The sequence below is a fragment of the Callorhinchus milii genome, unplaced genomic scaffold (genome assembly GCF_018977255.1).
Source record: "Callorhinchus milii isolate IMCB2004 unplaced genomic scaffold, IMCB_Cmil_1.0 Scaffold4, whole genome shotgun sequence".
In the NCBI taxonomy this organism is placed as follows: Eukaryota; Metazoa; Chordata; class Chondrichthyes; order Chimaeriformes; family Callorhinchidae; genus Callorhinchus; species Callorhinchus milii.
Genome location: NW_024704745.1, coordinates 69,601,008 through 69,622,857, shown reverse-complemented (window position 1 = coordinate 69,622,857; position 21,850 = coordinate 69,601,008). Strand labels below are relative to the sequence as shown.

Genomic DNA, 21,850 nt, shown 5'->3' with positions numbered 1-21,850 from the left:
CCATGTTCAGTGCTATATAAGCTTTGTAAACTATATGAAGTAGTTGATCCACTATTGTATGTAAATCTGTGGATGTCTAAAGTTTCATCCATCAGTAATTGATAGCAACTTCAAATCCCTACTGCAAATTTTCTGTAACAACAAAAAGTGGGCAACTCAAATCAATGACTTTTTAATATGTTTAGACTGTCTCCTGTTTCTGAACAAATTTCAGATCTATGGACTGAAAATGTTATGACAATTTAAGACGGTGAACATAGTACCAAGGGAGAAGAAAAAATAGAATGTAGAATTTGGTGTATAAATTTTAACTAAGTCTGTTTAACAAATACATTCAAATGTAAAGCAAGGTTTATGAAAGGACTAGTAACCTTAACACAAGATAATGTTGGTGGGTTAAGAGCAATTAAAGATTGGCTTTTACTTTTGATAATCCAGAGAGGGCAGTGTGCTGGTTGAATGAACTTCAAATTTAGCCCTATTCTTTTTCTGCTCCAGTTACCCAATTATTGGTCCATTCTGAGAATGTAAAAGCAGGGCATCATGCTCCAACCCTTAATACTCTTGAAGAAGATTCCCTTTTTACACTTAACAATGGGAAAATAAGGAACCTTTGAAATGCACAGTACACTATAAATACAGTATTTCTCCTCATAATGTCGGAATACCATTTTTTTTAATTTTTAATTTTATATAAAATGCTTTTTTCCCCAAAACATACAAAACAGCTGCTTCTCTGCCAAACAGATGAGCTATTGACAAGACTTTACTTCGGACGTTATCCTTGAAAGAACATGTAAAGTGCCCTCAATTCTTTGCTCCTTATACATCTAAAATGAGGGAATCATTTTGATTGCTTATACAGCCTGCTTGTAGGCCAATTCTCACAGGGTGCATACAAATGTGCCACTAATACAAATAACTGTAATTCTTCCTGCTTAATCTTAACAACTGATGCTACCAAGAAAAGTGGACCTCATTGCTACCTCAAAACAAGCTCATCATAATTATCTTCCAAACCTTTAAATAGTGAACAGTGTTGCCATTACCAAAAGAAATTAAATGGGCAGAATGTTTTTAAGTTTATAAAACTGGATAAGAGAGTACGAATCTACACCTAAAATACCACACGGGTATATATTTAAAATTAGTCAGTATATCAGTTGTAAATGCCAAGTCTCTGCTGCCTTTTCCTCAGCATCAGTCAGTATTCTACATCATATCCAAAGCAACCAGTGCTTATCAAATGTTCAAATGCTGGAAAGACAATGGAAAACCAGTCATTGTACTCTGAATTCAATGTATGTCCATTTCCAAATTTGATTCTAATAGATTTGACAATCCTGAAACAACTCAATTGATTTAAGTCTACATTGTATTTCTGCATATTCCATCTATTCACCAAAAAGGTTTGGATTCAATACATGACCACATATTTAAAATTGGATTCTGCAAATCAAATTATTTTACAATTTACAACTCCCAAGAAACTATCAGACAGCAGAAGACTGCACATCATACCTTAGGTAGTTTTCATTTAGATGGCATGACTAATTGTGAAGTCAACTTTGGGGCAAGCAGTATTGTAAAGGCACAGCAGTCCACAATCCTTCCCATTGTAGTAGAAGTGCACAATTTACTACTAGACAACTGCTGTTTTTTTTGTAAAAACAAAAGTTCTTGTGTTTTCATATCCAGTGTAAAGTACCCTAATAAAGCTGCTGTTCAAACAATAGAACTTTATACAAAATTAAATGATACATAACAAAATCAATCCACTCCTGATATTTCAGGCATTGAACTCAATTTAAAAATTAGTCTCCTATAAAAAAAGCTTGCATAAATGTAGAGGCATCTTACTTGTATGAATTACTTACACTGAATTTCTTATTTTAAAAAGGCGCTGGTAACTGTATGAAGCAAAAAAAGCTACAAGTTTGTTTTGAAACTGTTATGAAAGATGTATAGATGTGACCATTCACAAAGATGCCATCAACACTGACACGCTGGGTTGTGTAGTTCCCATAAGAATAGCGTCCATACTGTAATCCACCTGATTTCCATAAAAATATGCTTTCTGTAGTTTGGTTTCCTAAGTGATAGCACATGGCAGTCATGTCTGAAGTCCAGTGCAACTGCTCCAGAATTATAATCCATCGGAATGACGTCCACCAATAGCGAGCGTATCCAAAGGCATTTTCACCTGGTCCTTATTGTAGGTTTGGGTGCAGCATAGTCACTTAAACATCTTCCTTAAGGGCACGTACTGCTACCCAGAAAAGTAATTCTAAATAGAACGATTTTTTTCCCTTCACATCAAAATTACATGTGGCAAATCCTTAAAGATCACAAGAAAGTCTTGAACTTAAAATTAGTGCATAAACGTGTGAAAAAATAAAACTGGATTCATCATGCATCTGATGTTGCTCTCCAATTTAAAAACAATCTTCACAGACACAGACACAGCTTCCAATGGCAGTTTTAGCTCCTGTAATATGGACATTCTCCCTTCAAGTAACAGTGTACCTGACTGAAGTGCAAGCAGCGTTGCTCATTTACATTTGTCCTTCAAATGTGAAATGAGATGGCATTAAGACAGCTGTAGTGCAATTAGCTCTTTGTATTGTTCTTCGGCAATGGTTTGCCTGAGCACAGCAAATACTACAACTGCCCATTTGAAGCTGCTAGAAGTTCTGAGAAGGCAGTTTCAAAACAACGCTTAAGGTCGCCATATGTCACCACAAGAACACTCTTTTCGTCTCTAGAAACTAGACTGATTTTTTCTGGTACGCCGGCATCCAACTGCAATAAAAATAGGAAACAGAATATATCAAACTTTTCAAATATATTAAAGAACTTAAACTACAATGTTTAGTATTGTGTGCTTAACAGAAAAGCAAATGACACTTTAGCACAAGCTAAAGTAACTGTCTTTCTTTACTTTCTGTAGGCCCCCCTCTATTATAGCTTTTAGCGAGTAAAGCATTAACCAATACAGTTGGCAAAAAAGCCTAACAATGCAAGTCAGCAAACTTAAAACACAAGCATTACCAAAACAATGACCAGTTAACCATAACTACTACTACAACTAGGATTTATATAGCGCCTTCCACGACAGACGGCACCTCAGAGCGCTTCACGGTAACGGATCCTGGGGCCGAGCCAAGGGGAGGGGGAAGAAGGTGACCAAAGGCGCGGTCGAAAAGAAAGGTCTTCAGCAGGAACCTGAAAATAGGAAGAGAGGGGGCGAGGTGAAGGGATTGAGAAAGGGAATTCCAGAGCCTCGGGGCATGGCCACCGAGGGTGGTGCGGAGGACTCGGGGGACAAGGAGGCCAGACCCGGAGGAACAAAGGCAACAGGTACTGTTTTGAGGAGAGAGGAGGTCAGAGAGGTAATGGGATGCAGAGGAGTGGAGGGATTTGAAAACAAGGGTGAGGATCTTGAAGTCGATCCTCTATGGGATAGGCAGCCAGTGCAGTCTGGCAAGGATGAGATGATCAAGGAGTGGAGTTTGGTGCAGGTGAGAATGCGGGCAGCAGTTTTGAATGATCTGGATTTTATGGATGTTAGCGGAGGGGAGGCCGGCGAGGAGGGTGTTAGAATAGTCCAGCAGAGAGGTGACAAAGGTATGGACTCGAGTTTCAGCGGATTTCGGAGAGAGGTATTGGCAGAGATGGGCGATGCTTCGGAGGTGGAAGAAGGCGGTGCTGGTGAGAGACCGATGTGGGGGAGGAAGGATAATTGGGGGTCGAACTTGACGCATAAGCAGTCAAGGAACAGATATTTAGACATCAGATATCAGAGTAGCCACAGGATCAGTCTGGGAGAAGAAACTGCAAAGGACAGGAGAAAGTCTTGGAAGTGAATGATGATGAGGCAATTAGAACTCTATCATAGCAACAAACAAAGAGTTTGACAAATTAAAAAAACTATGTAGTCCTAATCTTAATTATTTAAAAATTCTAACAGTTAAAAGGGAATCCAGAAAACATTTCTTCATACAGGTTGTTCACAGTTAAAGAATCAATTGCAAAAATTAAATGGGAGATAAGATAGCTACTTGGAAAGTAAGGGCAATAAGGCATATGGAGAAAAGGCAGGGAAATGAGATTACTAAGATAAAAAGCTGCCATGTAAAATGGCAGAGTAGGCTCCATGAACAGCCAATTTCTGTTCCTCTGTTCAAACATTAGGAAAGGGCCACTTAGCATATTAAAATAACAAAGAATAAGTAGAGTGTGAAACAAAGCATTTCCAGCTCTCCATAAGGGGTTCAACATTGGGATCCAAAGGGATTTACTTCAGGAGTTAGCACACCGTGAGATAGGTAAATTCTAGTAGCCCTGATTCAGAGTTATAGTCCAATATTCTTGGACCTGTTGACAGCAATATTTATGCATTTATATAGCCCATCAGGAGTACATCCCAAGACGCTGACATTCATAGAATGTATAAAAGGATACCACCCTCAAGAGAGTAAGAATTTATTATTCCAGTGAGATGTTAATTTTGTTAGATAAGAGATAGTTGAAAATAAAGAAAATTAGATTCAAAGTAACAAAGAGAAAGAGTGCGTGTGAAGAAAAGCAGAATATGAGAGAAAAGCAGAATGAGAGAGAAAGTCAGAGTGACAGAGGAAGCATTGTCATAGTTTGATACCCTAATAACATAACTCCTGATGGAATTACTTTTTAGTTAGTAATGCAATGGGGGTGGTCCCAATTAACACAGGCTTCCTACTGTAATTTGGATTAAGGTAGCTGGTCTCCAGTGGAGAAACTCGTAGCAGCACACACTCGGGGGTCAGTGCTATAACTTCTATTCTTCTAGTTTTAAAGGACTCACATAACTTCCATCTACATTTTTAAAGTTGTTCTGGTTATGATGCATTACCTTATTTAAACAGGAAACTATGTGACTGAGGTCAATCCAGGGGGTGCCTGCTTCTGTCAACTGGTGGAAAAGATGATCTCTGAACAGCTTTAATAGATATCTATCACCAGTCTCTGACCAGGTAGGATCTTTCTGGAACCTGTCAAAACAATTTGCGCAATATTAATGTAGCATCTGTACAATTTCTAACTTTAAAAATTCCCGCATTGAAAGCCACATTATTTACAAAATTTATGAAACAAGCTTGATATCAGTGATGTGACATCGGCTGAATTTTAACATTGCAAAGATGCATTTAAACTTTTACAATTTGAAGTAAACAATTGATGCAATCGTCATGTACTTATGTCCTAATATACAAACATTGTGCTTCAATTATGGCTCAAAAAAGTAAGCAACTGTAATTGGCCATCATTCACATTACCACGAGGCATGTCGTTTGAATGTTTGGTGAGGTCCAAGGTGTATAAGCTATTGGTGTTAATCCATTGCTATAAAGTTAGATACGTTAAAATTTATGATGGTCTCTAACATTATCTAGACTTCTTCCACAAAACGCACAAAGTCAACTTTATATTGTAGATTCCATTGTTTCACTATCTTTCAGGGGAAAATTCTGTTTAGATAATTCCTTTATCCCCAAAATATTGAAGCAAAATCCCTGGCCTGTGTTCCTCCAGCCAACATTCTCTATCTCTCGTCCTCTTCCACTGCAGCACAGAAATAAATAAAGCTTACTCTGGTCTCTCATTGATTGTTCCCAATTTTGCTAGCAGCCTAAAAAGCCTTCCATTTTGCACCTCCTGCAAGATGGGAAAAAAAGACAAGTTAAATTAGAAACCATACAAAATTATAACACAGAATACCATTCGGTCCAATATGTCTGTGCTGGGCTTTAAACAACAATCCATTCAGTTCAATTTACTCACGTTTTTTGTTTCCTCCACAAATTACACTTTTTAAAATATCTATCTAGTTCTGTCTTGAAAGCTTTGTTTAGGTACTTTTTAAAGATACAGCTATTCTCATTCTTCTGTTGACATTATCAGGGGAAGCTGGATCATGGGCAGTGCAGTCATTTTTTCATTTACAACCAGTACTTTTCAAATGCTAAAAGAAATACATCTTTAAAATGGAGACATTTAAAAGTAGCATTCAAGTCGAGTTTTGTCTCTAGATGTAAATGAATACATATAAATTACCTTCATTAGATCATCTTCTATCACATCATTTCTCATCTGTGCAGCATCTAATTGCGTGTAAAAACGTGCACCTATCATCGGCATGATGTCATTAACGCTGCGCAACCGGTTTTGGTCAGTGAGCAAATATCTAGATTAAAAACAATTAACAGTAGTAAACAAAGGTCTCATCACTCTGACATATTGTGTATAACACACATTATAATCTAGGTCACATAAAAGGTGAGAAGGTTTGAGGGTTCTCAAAGGTGGTTATAATCTCCAATGACAAAGAGCAATCTTTAGACCAAGAGCAATCTTTAGACCTTTCCGTGCATTACTGACTATTTAGAGTATTTAATTACCCATAGAATCAAATGGGAGGTGATTTAGGATTTGATAACGATGCTGAGAGACTCATGCCCACAGAACTAGCATAGGTTGCTCAATTTTTTGCCATACAAGTTAGTGGTAGCGGGTAAAGACCAAGATAATACTAGGGGTCATCATTAGTACTATTATTAATCATCCTTGCATCTGATATTAAACCTTTCACGACCAGGGAGGAATTCTTAAAAGCGCTTCATACGATATACCGTAGAGTATTTTGTAAGGGAATGCGACAGTCAATTTGTACAGAGCCATGTCCCACAAAAAGCCATGAAGCAAATGACTGATTTTATTTAGGGGAATGTTGGCCAGGCCATCAGGAGAAACTTCTTTCTTCTTGCAAAAGTACCATGGGATCTTTATAACGTCCAACTGAACCAGAAGACGGGGCCTCGGTTTAATGTATCACCTGACAAACTGTACCTCCAACAATGCAGCACTCCTCCAACATTGCATCGGAGTATCAGGATACATTGCAAATTTAAAGTCCCAATGTGAGGCTTAAACTGACAATTCTCTGACTCAAGAAGTGAGAGTGCTACCAAATGAGCCAGGCTGACGCATTAGATATGAAAGTCGACTACACTAGAAGTTTATTCAGTAAATGATTTGAAGATACTAACATTGAAATTGCTCGATTCCCAGATGAAAGTATTGGTCTCTTAGGCTGAGTCCATTTTACTAATCACCCAGATAAAGTGCTTGGATAATCTACGATAGATTGTCAATTTTATATTCTCCAACAGAAAAAAGCCTAAATCTTTTATCTCATGTGTCGGAACCATAAGCATGCTACCTACTAAATTAAGTTGCTAACCACCATTTGCAAATTGCTATTATCCCACTGTAATCATTGAAGAAAAATGGCCACCATGTTTAGTAATACATTTATTTGCAAACCACTCTCGTCATCTCAGTTGTTTTTGTTTCACTACAGCATATTGCTACTTACAAATAATGGAAAGCACTAAATGTGCTGTTTAATTATTTAAACTGGAGGAGGGCAAGAAGCAAATTGAATAAAATTCTCAAGTAAACAGAATTTCCAGTCATCACCAAAACATAAGTCACCACCCCACACAAACGAAAAGTGCTTAAAAATAGGTACCTTCAAGCATCATCCCTTTATGTAACAGACTAATCAATTGAGACAATAGAAGTCTCAGTCATTCCTTTATATATAAAAAAATTGTTCTAGTGCACGCAAATACTTCATTTATTTTTGTAACCTAAAGAGGTTTCTCCTTCCTTCTCATAAAGAAGCCACTCAGAAATGACAGGTGCCAACAAATCAGGAAGCAAACAACTTGTTAGCAGAACATACAACCGCAGTTTAACATATTTCAGTCAAAACAGAAACTTTAAATTATATTCAGTTTGGAACAAATTTGCTAAATAACTTACAAAATCAGATTCTTTAAGTCTGAGGAATAGTTTAGGGACACCAACTCCATAGCCTTCTGTAAATTTTCTCGCTGTATTCCTGCCACAGAATTGCATGCCAAGGCCAAAACAACTTTTCCTAAAGAGATCAGATCTGCTTGCTGGTGTGAGAAAAGAACAGATTATGAATTGAAAGAAACAAATCATGAGTATGTCTGCTTCACAAGTGTGACTCAAATAATACCATTGTAATAAGTTTTTACACAAATTTGTTTATAAGTTTCAACCTGTACAGTTCAAAGGTCAGGCTCAAGCTTCTTCATTTATTTACCGTCGGACTCCACTGAAGAGTAAAATCTTACACTTGAAAAATGAGCAAGGAGAATTCTCCTCGTTTATGGGTGTTGGAACATAACATTCATTTCACATGCTCAATCATTAAAACTTGATATCCCCCGTGTCTTTAATAAAGCCCAATTCCATCCAAGACTTGAATACATCAAGTGCCATATGTGGAAAGAGACTTCCAGCATCTGTGTTGCACTTTGACAGAATACAAAAAAAAATGCCAAATCACCCAAGTGATGTTCCCCCTCTGAACAACAACAACAACAACAAGATTCCATTTATAAAGCGCCTTTCACGTCAGGAGGACGTCCCAAGGCGCTGCACAGTTGGGTCATGACCCGAGCAGGGGGGAAATGGTCAGGGTGATGGAAGGGAGGGAGCAAGGAGGGGGGAAATGGTCAGGGTGAGGGGAGGGAAGGGAGGGAGCGAGGAGGGGGAAGAGAGTCGAGAGGGGAGCTGAAGGCACGGTCAAAGAGAAAAGTTTTGAGACCGGCCTTGAAGGAGGAAAGGGAGGAAGCAAGGCGAAGGCACTGGGGGATGGAGTTCCAGAGCCTGGGGGCTGAGAGGCTGAAGGCCCGACCACCGATGGTAGGGCGGTTGGGGCGGGGGACGTGGAGCAGACCGGAGCCAGAGGAACGGAGGGTACGTGCAGGTAGGTAGGGGGATAGTAGGTTGGAGAGGTAGGAGGGAGCAAGGCCGTGAATGGCCTTGTAGGTGAGGATGAGGATCTTGAAATCAATCCTCTGGGGGATGGGGAGCCAGTGGAGGCGAGCGAGGGTGGGAGTGATGTGGTCCCGAAGCCTGGTGTGGGACAGTACACGAGCTGCAGAGTTCTGAATGACCTGCAGCTTGTGGAGGGAGGTGGCGGGAAGGCCGGCGAGGAGAGAGTTCCCATAGTCCAGCCTTGAGGTGATAAAGGCGTGGACCAGAGTTTCAGCAGCGTGAGGGGTGAGGTAGTGCCGTAGTCTGGCGATGTTCCGAAGGTGATGGAAGGCGGTGCCAGTTGTAGTGCGGATGTGAGGGAGAAAGGACAGCTCAGGGTCGAACAAAACGCCGAGGTTCCTGACTGGCTTTGAGAGGTGGAGAGTGCAGCCTTGGATGCTGATGGTGTCAGCGCCTGAGGTGCGGAGGCGCTGACGTGAGCCAATCAGGAGGGCCTCGGTTTTTCGCACGTTGAGCTGAAGAAAGTTGTCTCTCGTCCAGGACTCGATGTCGGACAGGCAGCTGTCAGGACATCGGTGGTCGTGGAGTTGAGAGTAGAGGAGGAAAGGTAGAGTTGGGTGTCATCCGCATACATGTGGAAGTTAACTCCATGTCTGCGGATGATGTCACCGAGGGGGAGCATATAGAGGGTGAAGAGGAGGGGACCGAGGACAGAGCCCTGAGGGACACCACATGAGACAGTACGGGGGGTGGAGGAGAAGCCATTCGTTGAGACAAAGTGAACTGTGACATCTGATCCATTTTTCTCCTTCCTAGTAAAACTTTCACATCGTTATCCATTTTATCAAGATACAATATGGCCCCATATATGATGCATTTCACTAGAGCAAATGCTTTTGTAACACAGTTGCACAGTTGCTGGGTTACACTCTGTTACTCTGTTCACTGTACTTGTGTGTGCGCTGCTTGGCATTTTGTGCTAAATTGTTCAACTTCCAGGTCATTAGATCGCTTCCTGCTTTGCTGTGCATGTAGTAAGAGGGCTCCACTCTGGTTACAATATTCATTCCTTCACTGAACTTTCCTTACAAGCTCCAAATACAGCATTCCACACATCGCTTACTAGATTCGTATTCTTACAGTGTTGAAATGAAAACTCCTTACAATTTCTGCTCATTCTAAGACTGTGAAATCTCTGATCCTCCACAGCTGTCCCTTCCTCTTACTATGCAGTCTTTTTAAACCAAAGCTCTGCACCACTTAACCGCTTCTTTGATTTATCTCATTTTCTCTTCTCTTTTACAAACTTAATGGTGTACTTGGCTTTTCACCTGGGCTTCTTAGTAACAGTAAAAAAAAGTTGGAAACCCACAATTACTCAACAGTTGACTTTATGGAATAGAGAAGCATCATGTTAATTATGTTTGTTTGTTAATAACCAAATAGAATCCACAGATGATATGCATTCTAGTTTTGCTTAATTTATCTTTCAGAAAGAATAAGGTTACAGAATCTAACCCCCATGAGAACAAATTAGTTAGGTATTGTCTTGGACAGCTAAGGAATTCTCGTCATGAGTATTACTGCACAATGGATTGAAAAATCACCAATTAGAAAAAATGACAGTATAAATGGCACCTTAGTGTATAAACTGCATTTCAGGAAACTTTATACATGCCATGCCAACTCACAGAATTCTCCTTTGAACCGAGACCTTGCGAGTCCATATGCAATACATGAGGTGTCATAGAGGAGCTTCACTTCATGTCCCAAAGAGTGATTTTCACATTATCAGGGAAAGCTGGATAGTGGAAAGTGGGAAAGCTTGCCAGGCAGTGCTCTGAACGGCAAGCTATGCAGTTTTAGCTGGTGAGACTCCAGCAGTACCCTAAAGTACACTCTGGGGTCACCAAGCGTTGGCTCTTACCAACCTGCGCCTAATACTTTCCAGAATTAGGTAAGCAGGCACGAGTGTGCATTCCATTCCAATAAACATCTCTGAAATTTCCATGTTTAGGTGGGATGCATAGAACTCTCAGTTTAGTTTGGATACTTTTAGGCATGGTGATGGGTTTCTGTATGTGTCAAACACCTGATTGACCCCAAAAAAGATTTCAAGGTGTTTGTAATTTTCCCTATCTACCATATATGTGGATATGATAATAATATACAATCCTTGCATTTGATGTAGCATGACATGTCACGATATATTATTGAGACGTCTCAAAGAGCTTCACGGGAATTTACTGTGTGACATAGCAAATGCACAAACAGTCGTGGATTGAATGACCAATTTATTATTGATTTGTTTTGGAGGGATTATTATTAGGCGTGTGGAGTAAGAAAACTTGCCCAAGGTTTCACCCTGCCTGGAATTGAATCCAGGTGTCTCGCTTGCAGGACTCCACAAATAACACCACATTGGCGGTGACCCAATTGGGAGTTGTTTTTTTTAAAAAAATGTGTGTGGATTGGTCAGGGTGCAGTGAGTGAGTTGAATGGCTGTGCACATTCATAGATTTTTTCATAGAATGTTACGGCACAGAAGGAGGCCATTCGGCCCATCAAGTCTGTGCCGGCTCTTTGACAGAGCAAATCACTTTCACTAACCCCAATCACCAGCTTTCTACCCATAACCCCGCAAACCCGTCTTCCCCAGATACCTATCCAGTTCTCTCTTAAAAGCTGTTATCGAATCGGACTTCACTACCCTTTCAGGCAGATCATTCCAAATTTGAACAACTCGCTGAGTGAAAAAATTCTTCTAACCTCCCCTCTGCTTCTTTTGGTAGATATCTTAAGACTGTGACCACGGGTCACAGACACACCTACCAGCGGAAACAGCTTTTCCTTATCTAGCCTGTCGAAACCTTTCATGATCTTGAAGACCTCTATCAGGTCATATGCAGTGAAACTTGCTATAACGGATTTATGGATTCCAATAACTGTTATAATGAGGGTCTAATGTACTACTTGCTGATACTAATATGTTCTGTCACATTAGCTGCTTATATTCTAAAACAAAATAGTTTCTTTCATTGGGATAATTCAAATATATTTATTCAACCCATTTCTAACACAAAATTCCCAATTAATTATGTAAGTAATTATCATTATGCATCAGTCATCAATAATTTCTATTTAATCAGACCACGATAGCTAACAAAGAATACTATGTGAACATAATAATAATCTTTGCATTTGATATAGCACTTTTCACAACTTCGAGGCACTCAAAGAGCGTCACAGGATATTATAAAATGAAGTAACTGTATATTTGTGGGCAAAACAGGGGAACCAATTGCGCACAGCAGTGTCCCACAAACAGTCATGGATTGAGTGACCAAATTATTATTGTTTTTTTTCTTGAGAGATTATTATCAGGCATGTGTGTAGAGTAAGGAAACTTGCCCAAGGTTTTGCCCTGCAGGGAATCAAACCCAGGTCTCCCGCTTGCAAGGCGAGTGCTCTAACCACTGAGCTATATCTCTCTTTTCTCGAGATTGGCTGTGATTAGCTGCTCCATTCTCTTTTCTCTGATATAACCCCCAAAAATCTCTGGTTCTTTACACTTTATATATATATATCTTTATAATAAAAATAAAATATAGATAGATATATAAATAGGCTGGGGACTGGTTTCTGATCTGGGATTACAGACTACTATACATTTCTATTCACCTTTACGATTTAGGATTAAACGTAGAAACAAACATCACAAAGACATATGAAATAGGCATTAATAGAGAGGGGCTTGAAGGGATAAGAGGAGGATAATACGGGGTGGGGGGGATTGAATTGATCTTCTTGCTGTGAGTTGGTGTGGACTCAATGGGTTGCATGGCCACCTTCTGTGCTGTAGATTTCTATGTTATTGTGGATTTCTATGTTTCTAAAGAACTTAAAAAATTAACTATTACTAAATCTATGATGAGTCACAAATACTATAATCTATAGATTGTGCTGAAACAGTGATGGTCATAACCAACTATATACCTTATGCAGTTGTGCCAGAAACCATATTTGGATACTGCTGAACAAACTAGATTGCAAATGGGACAAAATGACCAATTAAAAACTGCTCACCTGATACTGAGGCATCATCGACAGTGGATTATTTTGACTGTTGTCAAAAGTTAAGACATCAAATATTCCAACGCAGTTGACACGCAACCTTGGAACAAACAATAGAAATCAAAAAGCTTTTCAAAGCAAACAGTTTTGTAGATATAAGTTCATAAAAATACTGAAGAATTGCACTCTGTTGACTGGTGTTTGATCATTGATAATGTTAAGATTAAAATTTGACATGGTTGATAAAATGTGTGGAAGCCTAAGGGATAGAGAAAAAGCATGTAGAATATAATCAAAGTTCAAATCATTGCAAAAAAGTTAGAATGGTTTTAAAGAAAATCAAAGATAAACAGGGATTAAATTTGTACCTAAGTGGTTCATGGAGGTTTACATGGTTCAATGTGTGAAGATCCCAAAGTTTCTTAGGTTTCTCTGTGAAGGTGATGATTTTTTCAGTTTAACACTGATCCTGTCCTGCAAAAATCTTGCTTTTAAAATTTGTAACACCAAACTTGATGCACCTTTCACTATTCACTGTGTTTTCCATTTTTTCCATTACCCAATTATTTCAGTTTGGAGATTACTTCTATGTCAAACCATGAACACATTACAAAAACTAATAATTTCCTAGTGTTCTGTTATTTTACGAGTGAATCAATCTGTATATACCTATCTATAAATGTAAATTCATGGATAGACCACCAGATAAATGTACTTAATATCTGATGTAATTGAAATGTCACTAATGGCAATATTTCAAGGAGATGTAAACACTTGAAAGAAAATTTGAAACAAACCTTGACCTAAGATGAACATATAGTTCATAATTGTACCTGGTTTTTCCAGTTATAAGAATCTTTGTTGGATCCATGACACGACAGGCCAATCCTGCTGTATGAATGGTTCTCAGTGCTGAACTCAACTGGACAATATAAGCCCAGATAAGCGATTCTGGCAGTAACCCTGCATGTTGGCGAGGGAGAGGTCCATCATGTTGACCTAGAAAAAAGGATACGGTTCTGTCTTTTGAATGTTAATTTAACACTAATAAAATAAAGAATTGAACTGACTTTCAATTATTTGTACTGAAAGATCATAATTAAAGATGATTAAAGTTTCTTTATTAGTATTGGATGGTTTGACTCATTCAATAATGTGATATATTGAACAATTTGCTGCAAGTGAAAGAACCACAGACGGACAAAAGTCTTTGAAGGCCCCAAATCTCCAAAGGATTTCTCACGTCTTGACTATTGCATCAATAGGTGAAGAAAGGGAAAGAAAGACTATTGAAGTGGTAATCTCTATCTACTTTCTCACTGAAATTACTGAAGATCTGATCATATCAGGATCTGTGACAATACAAATTGCTTGCTCCTCTTATCACTTAAGACTGTTATTTGCGTTAGTGATGGGGGTGGGGGGGAGGGGAAGGGGGGTACTGTTTTTTGGTACTTTACTGGAAGGTCAGAGGAGGCCTGATTAGAGCTTGGGTCAAACCTGCTAGTTGAATCAAATCCCTCAAAGATCTTCCTGGGATTGAACAGTCTCCATGAAACATGCCTGAAAGCTGGACAGGTCTGTAGAAAATGTATGGTTAGTCAACCTATCTAGCTCATCGGGGACTTGAATGTGTACAGTCTGAATGACTGTGTTCTTATACAAATGGATGGAACTGTTCCAGGTGTATATGTGCTGTCCAGGTGCGAGTAAAAACCCCAAATGACAGGCAGAAACAAAAGGCAGTACAGTAATTTGCAGTATGGAGAAATATGGCAATTAAACATTACCACAAATATATACTACATTATCATGGGACAGCACAATCTTTTTTTTATATAAACAAGTTTTCTTTTTGGGGATAGCGGGCTAGGGAATTTAAAACAGCCACAATGTTGACTCCATGCAGGTGTTCTAAAAATCAAACAGCTTGAAAAGTGCTGCAATGTACTGGTCATGCAAGTTTGCCACCACATCCCTTCAATCTACAATCCAGGGATAAAGGCAGCAGATGGCTTGGTAAGATAACAGATTTACTACTGACCACAGTACCTGACCTACAGAACATGTGACACAGCCACATAACCACGATTCTCTACAGCTAACTGTCAACTACATCAAACTCGGTAGTATTAAGTTAACTGACAACATTGAACTAAATTTACCTTGTCGACTTAATTCCCTGTTACAGTTTTGTTTCTATTTCCTCTTCATTCACCCACATTTCTTTCCTCCAATCACAAGCACTAAAATTACCAAAAGTTATAAACAATCTCACCACACCAGGCTTTCAAAAAATCTGAATCAATAACAACAATCCTTACATTTGACATGTACATGAATATTAACACATTAATGCTCCATACAAGTCCCAACATAGTATGGAACACTCATAAAAAGTAATGGCCTAAATTTGGATAAACAAACATTTAAAACAATTTTTGAAACACCTCATTTCAATACAATTATAAAATTGGCAGAAATGTTTTCTTCTTCAATTTTGAAAGGTACTTACCCCATTTCCTTTTTGTGAAATAGGCATCAGCACTGGGATCATTGAAGTGCCGACTCATCATCGTCTCAGATCCAGCATGGAAATCGTACGCAAATACAAGGGCTACAGACAAAGTAAGCAAAAAACTTATCTAACAGTAATACTGAAAATACATTACATATATCACACCAGAAGAGTCCTAAAGTTCAGCTGCATATTTTTTTCTTTGAATGTTTTTTTTAAGCCGCAAATACCACTTGCTAGAGAACATAGTTCACAAATTAAAACAGAAAATGTTGAAACTACTCAGCAAGTCAATCAGAATCTGTAAGAGAAAGGCAGTTTAGCAGATAGATTCGCTGTGTATTTGATTAAAGTGTCACTGGAAATTCACAAAAAATTTTATCCTTCAGATTCTGGTCTACTATGAAGTTTGGATCTATAGCATTTTAATTTTTTCTTTTTATCACTACTGTTTATGAAAAACTTTTTTTGAAGGGGATAGACAAAGGGAAGTAGAATCTGCACTGAATTCAGGAATAAATATGATCGCAAATGCTCATGTTATTTTACAGGCAGTTTGCAAATTTCTGTATTGTCTTTTGCATTAGTCAATATACAAAACTGCATGATAGAGTATTTAGACTTGTTACTAGTTAGAATGTGGTATTTGCATAGCTCTTCCCTATGAGAAAAAACAGAATATCGTCTGACACTGAACAGACTTAAAGAAATTTTAGGAAACAAAATTATAATCTTGAGGAAGCAAAACTCACTGGGCAGTGCAACCCAATTCAAATATCTCAGTTATGACAATTGGTAAGCATCTGCCTTAGACAGAGTAATTATTTTGAAAATAATTTAAAAATTTCAACTGCAATGTATTTTTTGGATAAGCATATTTTTGAAAACACACAAATAGCCACTTGGGCAAGGAACTGGAGGAGGGTGGGCGACTGTTGAATTTACATCCCAGTAGAAAAAGTCAAATGCATTCATGAGAGGATGAGTGGGTGTGGTAGAAATTGAACACATTACAAAGAAAAGAAACTGAAATAATTGAAATGTGAAATACCCAAAACACTGATAAGCCCCAAGGTACCTCAGTTAAAAAAAGAGAACTGAGATTCAGGAAGAGAGGAAGCCTTGTATACGTAGAAACTAAAACAGTTTGGACGAATGAGGAAGACCACCTAAAAGTAAGAAATCTAGCATTCTTCCTCATTTGTTCAAGCTCCATAAAATGAACAGAAGCTAACCTCCCACCAATCCCCATTTGCTTCTGGCTCTGACTTCCTCAAGCTTCCTGGGTTCACTCTCAAACTCAATTATTACAACATCACCCAGCACTGCATCAAAATATCAGTCTGTTACAAGTTTAGAGCACAAACAGCACCAAAATAGGACTTCTTAAAAATAATTTACTCCATTTAACTTTCTTTCTTTTGAGGTTCTTAAAACCTATTGTGCCAATGGCTACCTAGAGGGCTCATAACCTATGCTACTGTTTCCAATATGGCAATGAATAGCATTCAGAAATTGTTCCAAAATCCTAGATCAAAAAGCCAGAAAGTGCTTGCTATTAAATGTTTTGAAAAGATTTTTTTCTGAGTTACTCAATGTGTTGGGAGTTACTTGTTATTATAACATCGACCATCGGCCCTTCGGCTTTTCTGCCCCACCATTGGAATACCATTCCAGTCCCTTCGCTTCACCCCCTCAGTTGCCTCCTTCAAGACCTTCCTTTTCGACCATGCCTTTGGTTCCTATTTGTGCACCATTCTATGCTTGTATTGTCAATCCAAGCTAATTTGTCGATTTGTTCTCTGAACAGCAGGGATATGAAAACAACTCAACAATAAGCTCTTGCATGACAAGTGGTTTGTAGCTCAATACAGTTTTTTTTGTTTTCCAGATCCTTTGACGGAAGTTGTTAACAGGTCAGGTAAGGTTCATTCATTTGTTTCAAAGCCTTCATTGCTTGAAGTCTCAGAGATTATTATACACAATTTCGTTTTCAGTGGTCTGACAAAGGCTTATATTTGTGGCCATGAAAATAGCTGGTGCTCCCAATGCAAGGATTCACAAGTAGTTTCAAACCAGCCTTTTCTTTTTATTGGGAGATAAAAGCATTTGTACGTCATTGTCTTGAAGCAGCCACAATTCACCCTGATGCCATACTCGCTAAGGATAAGATTTCACTTAGTTTATGAGAAAACCTAACCTATAATCTCAAGACTTGCAAACCTCTGTCTGTTCTGTGTTTTCCCATGGATCCCTGATAAACCAATCATTTACATACAATTAGAAATCTCAGTGTCACAGTTGAAGAAGACCATCGTACAAAAAGCTACTTTGAAGATATTGGGATAAGCCAATATGAGAGAACATGTATAGAATACCATGCCATTTGCCAGGCTTTCAAATTCTCAACTTGAAGTAGTAATTGCCACCAGTCAGTCCCCAGAATGGATGGTCTGATTTATCCATTAATGCATTGCCATCAATGCTGACTTTATACTGGATGTCTGTTAGAGAATCTGCAATTTTGGCAGGTAATATGCCAAGATGATGCAAATTGTACTGAGGACTCATGGAAAGTAGTTTCATCTCTACAATTCACATCCATATAGATGATAGGTGTATGCAAATTGCTCTAGGCTTGCTCATCACTTTTTAAACAAAAACAAACAAGTGTCATTGAAACTGGCTTTTCTCCCAGTAGAGCACATGCAGTATGAAATATCTATTATAATCCTCAAAAGTTGAAGGCACTGGGCACAAAACAAACTAAATGCATTGCCTACATCTGGCCTCACAAAGATTAGTTCAAAACAGTGAATGTTCAAAGCATGAAAGTGCCTTTTATCTGATCAGGGAAAAGGAAGCAAAAAGCAGAAATTCCTTGCAATAAAGCACGTTGGTTGTCCCAAGAAAGAAACACTGCTGGATAGGGGTCATTGTTTGTATTCCCCCAAAATTCCTTCATCTATAGCCATCAGACTAGACCTCACTTGTCTACAAACTATCTGTTGCTGTTTTCTAGGCTTGTCAGCAGCATTGGGGGAGGGTGGGGGATCAGGAAGGTGAGAAGTGACAGTGAGCAGCTAGGTCATGGTAATCACAAAACGATCACCTTCAGATCACAAGCATAAATGTTCTAGCACGAAAACAAGCTCAATTGTCTTGTGTGACTGGATGTCAAACCCTGAATGAAGCAAAGCACGCCAAATTTGGGATATCAAGGATATTAAAAATCACCAGCTTCACCTGACGAAAGAATTGAAGGATTGACAATTTCAACTACTGCTGGTAAGCAATGTAATTAAGATAATCTCAGGTGGAGTCCTGTAGCTCAGTGGTTAGAGCACTCGGTTTGCAAGTGAGAGACCTGAGTTCAATTCCAGGCAAGGCGAAACCTTGGGTAAGTTTCCTTACTCAACACGCCTAATAATAATCCCTCCAAAAAAACAAAACAATAATAAATTGGTCATTTTCAATCCATGACTGTTTGTGGGACATTGCTGTGTGCAATTGACTGCTGCGTTCGCCCACAAATATACAGTCAATTCACTTAAAGTGCTTTGGGACATCTAAAAGACATGAAAAGCGCTATATCAAATGCGAGGATTATTATTATTATATACTGCCGCTTTTGCAATCAGAACACAGCATGTAAGAAGTAAGATCTTAAATAGTCAAGAAAAAACAATTCTAATACTTAAATGAATTCCTCTTGAACGTTTCCATATTCATAGACAATAGAATCAGATATTCCTTAAATCTTGGGATTAGTCTTGATTGAAATCACTGTAATTCAACTGGTGTCATTATTTCAGACTTCATCAGTTTACCGTTGAAAGCCCAGTTGGCCGGGAAGTCTTTATAGTCTCCACAATCTTCACTCAAGTATTGGGACAGCATCTGAGCACGAAGGTTGAGCAGTCTTGTTAATATATCGCTGGATGAGGTAATGGAATCCCAGAGAGCTCCAATGCCTTTTCTCTTCTAAATGAATACGACTCAACAGGAAACAACTTTTGCATATGTTCCTGAATACTCTAGCTCTGAATTCTCTACTCTGTTTGAATTAGAGCTGGTGCGAGCTTCTTGAAGAATCTGAAACTTGAGATTTACTTGCAAGAAGGATCTTGACTGGAAGATTTCTTTCCTTGTATCAAATACTCACGATGGGCTGCTGCTGAGCTTGGAATAGGTTTCACAATTTTGGAAACTGTGCAACTCTGTAAGCAAAATAAAGATCCTGGGTGTGGTGTCACTGGGAAGGATTAATAATCTTTGTAGATCTTGAATCCAGAATGTTGACGTCAGCTAATACAGGGGACGAGTTCACCAGAGTTTATGTGCAAGGAAGTAAACCATCTTATCAATACAGAATATCAAAATAACTAGTTCAGTAAATGTTCACATCTATTAAGCTTCACAATATCTGGAGCCATGACTTTTGAATAATTCACAAAACTGTGGAAACGAGATGCCCATGCAGGCAAAAGAACTTGGATGTAATCTTTTTAAACTACAGTGGAGCCTCGTTATAAAATCGTAGTGTGGCTTTAGCGAGGCACGATAGTTGGTTTGACTGCATATGGGTGCAGAAAGCAGTGGGTGGAGACTCATGGAAAGGCCCATTTCCATGCTGTATAGTCTATGTAAATCAACGTAAGCTGGCCAACTTTTTCCCTGTACTCCTGAGTTTATATACTCACAGTGTTCTCCAAATGCTTTGGTTGTGAAGACTTCTCGAAGCGTTACTGTGTTAGAATGCTGAATCTTTTTCCACATATCCACTAAGACCATACACTTTGTATTTACAAGACGGAAGCCTGCAAATCAATAAAAACTTAATTTCAATTTAATTCAATGCTCGTCACTATGTCAAAAACACTGAGCCAAATGTCCTCCTGTGCTGATTTCTTATGTTTCTGTGGTCAATGAAACAAATTAAATATAAAGGGTGACCAAAAAGTCATGAAACCAATAAAATTTTTAATAAGTCTTATAGAAATGATGATTTTTGTAGATAATAGGATAGTTATCATAACTGTTTAGTCACCTTCTACTTTTAGTTCCATCACTAAATATCTGAATTTTTACATTATTGACATGAGGAGCTTGTCAGGTAGTATGACCAGAGAAGGAGAATTGTCCCTCGGCAACTTACTTGAGGATGCTCTCTGGTGAAGTATTAGTTCTTCCCATGTTCACAAAAGTATCCCTCCTCCCATATCTCCACATTTGTTTTGAGCAAATATGCTTCAAACACATGCTGAGCAAGTCTTACACGCCTTAATTAATAAGTGAACAAAGGATCTAGGTAACACAGTAAGTTATCAAATGTTCTTTAACCTCTGTGATCTAATGTGAATGCAGCCTAAATTTATCAAATGAAAATTCCCTTTCTGTCAGCTCTATGTGATTCAAGTAAAACTGTGAAGCAGTCTCAATACAGTTTGGGAGCACAAACCCAACGTCACAAATCTGGTATAATCTGCAAATCTCTGTCAAAAGGAAACAAAGCTAGCTCAACAGGGAAAACTGTCCAACATAATGAAAGACACTCCTATCAAGTTGAGAGCACATTAGAGGGATGCTTGCTGTAGACACAGCCTGTACTATATTTAATCTGGGACTGAAAGTACGTTATATTCAGTGCAATGGGTGATGAAAGTGTTTTTGTAGGGACTGTGGTACAAGTGCCAGAGAGAGAATTTGAAAGTGGGATTCACTCACCTGGATAAGCAATGTCAAACTCATTTTTTTCATCTCTCATCTTCCCAACGCCCTCCAATCTCCTTTCCTTGCTTCTACTCTTCCACCTCTGTGAATCCTAGCACCCTTTCTCGTCTGCACCTCATACTTTTATTTCTCACCTAAACGGGTGTGCAAGTACCCATCCAACTTTTTATTAAATCTCTTTGTCTCTTCTTTCTCAGCAACAGTCATAGACTGTTAATCCAACAACCATCCAACTGATGTCTGATCTTTCGCTGTAACAACCCTATATATGCACAATGGGAACAAGCTGGGACAATTTAGCCTTCCGCCACTTTGTAGACTCATGCTACTGGAAGAACAGTACATTCTTTCACACTTTCAAACCTTCGCTGGTGGTTCATTGATGGCATGTTAAAACCAGCAGGGGGCAGAAATTTAGAAAATAAGACTTTTGTCCATTAAATAAATTAAATATTGCACAAAGGAAATCCAATTTGTTAATAATTTCTGTTGGTGGGGGGGGGACATTGTGAACCTGTCAGGAAGAATGGTAATGTTACATATGAGCAGCAAATGGAGACACTACAATAACAACATTTGTACTGCGCCTTTCACGTCAGGAGGACGTCCCAAAGCACTGACTACAAAGTCAATGAGGAGCTGATATCTCACTGATATTGCAAACAG

At 38.7% G+C, this 21,850-nt stretch overlaps 1 protein-coding gene across 2 annotated transcripts in view; it reads right to left on the bottom strand.

The window, feature by feature from the left end:
* Positions 1-666: 666 nt before the first annotated feature.
* The window catches only part of pan3 (poly(A) specific ribonuclease subunit PAN3), a 71,476-nt gene continuing 50,292 nt past the window's right edge, over positions 667-21,850 (bottom strand). For both annotated transcript variants that reach the window (XM_007900606.2, XM_007900605.2), the window contains exons 10-18: positions 20,155-20,271; positions 15,449-15,550; positions 13,767-13,932; positions 12,946-13,033; positions 7,870-8,009; positions 6,097-6,226; positions 5,633-5,697; positions 4,895-5,033; positions 667-2,802 (exon numbers count right to left, since the gene is read on the bottom strand). In XM_007900606.2, coding sequence (XP_007898797.1) covers positions 2,662-2,802; positions 4,895-5,033; positions 5,633-5,697; positions 6,097-6,226; positions 7,870-8,009; positions 12,946-13,033; positions 13,767-13,932; positions 15,449-15,550; positions 20,155-20,271 — 1,088 coding nt within the window. In that variant the 3' untranslated portion in view covers positions 667-2,661. The remainder of the gene's footprint in view (positions 2,803-4,894; positions 5,034-5,632; positions 5,698-6,096; positions 6,227-7,869; positions 8,010-12,945; positions 13,034-13,766; positions 13,933-15,448; positions 15,551-20,154; positions 20,272-21,850) is intronic.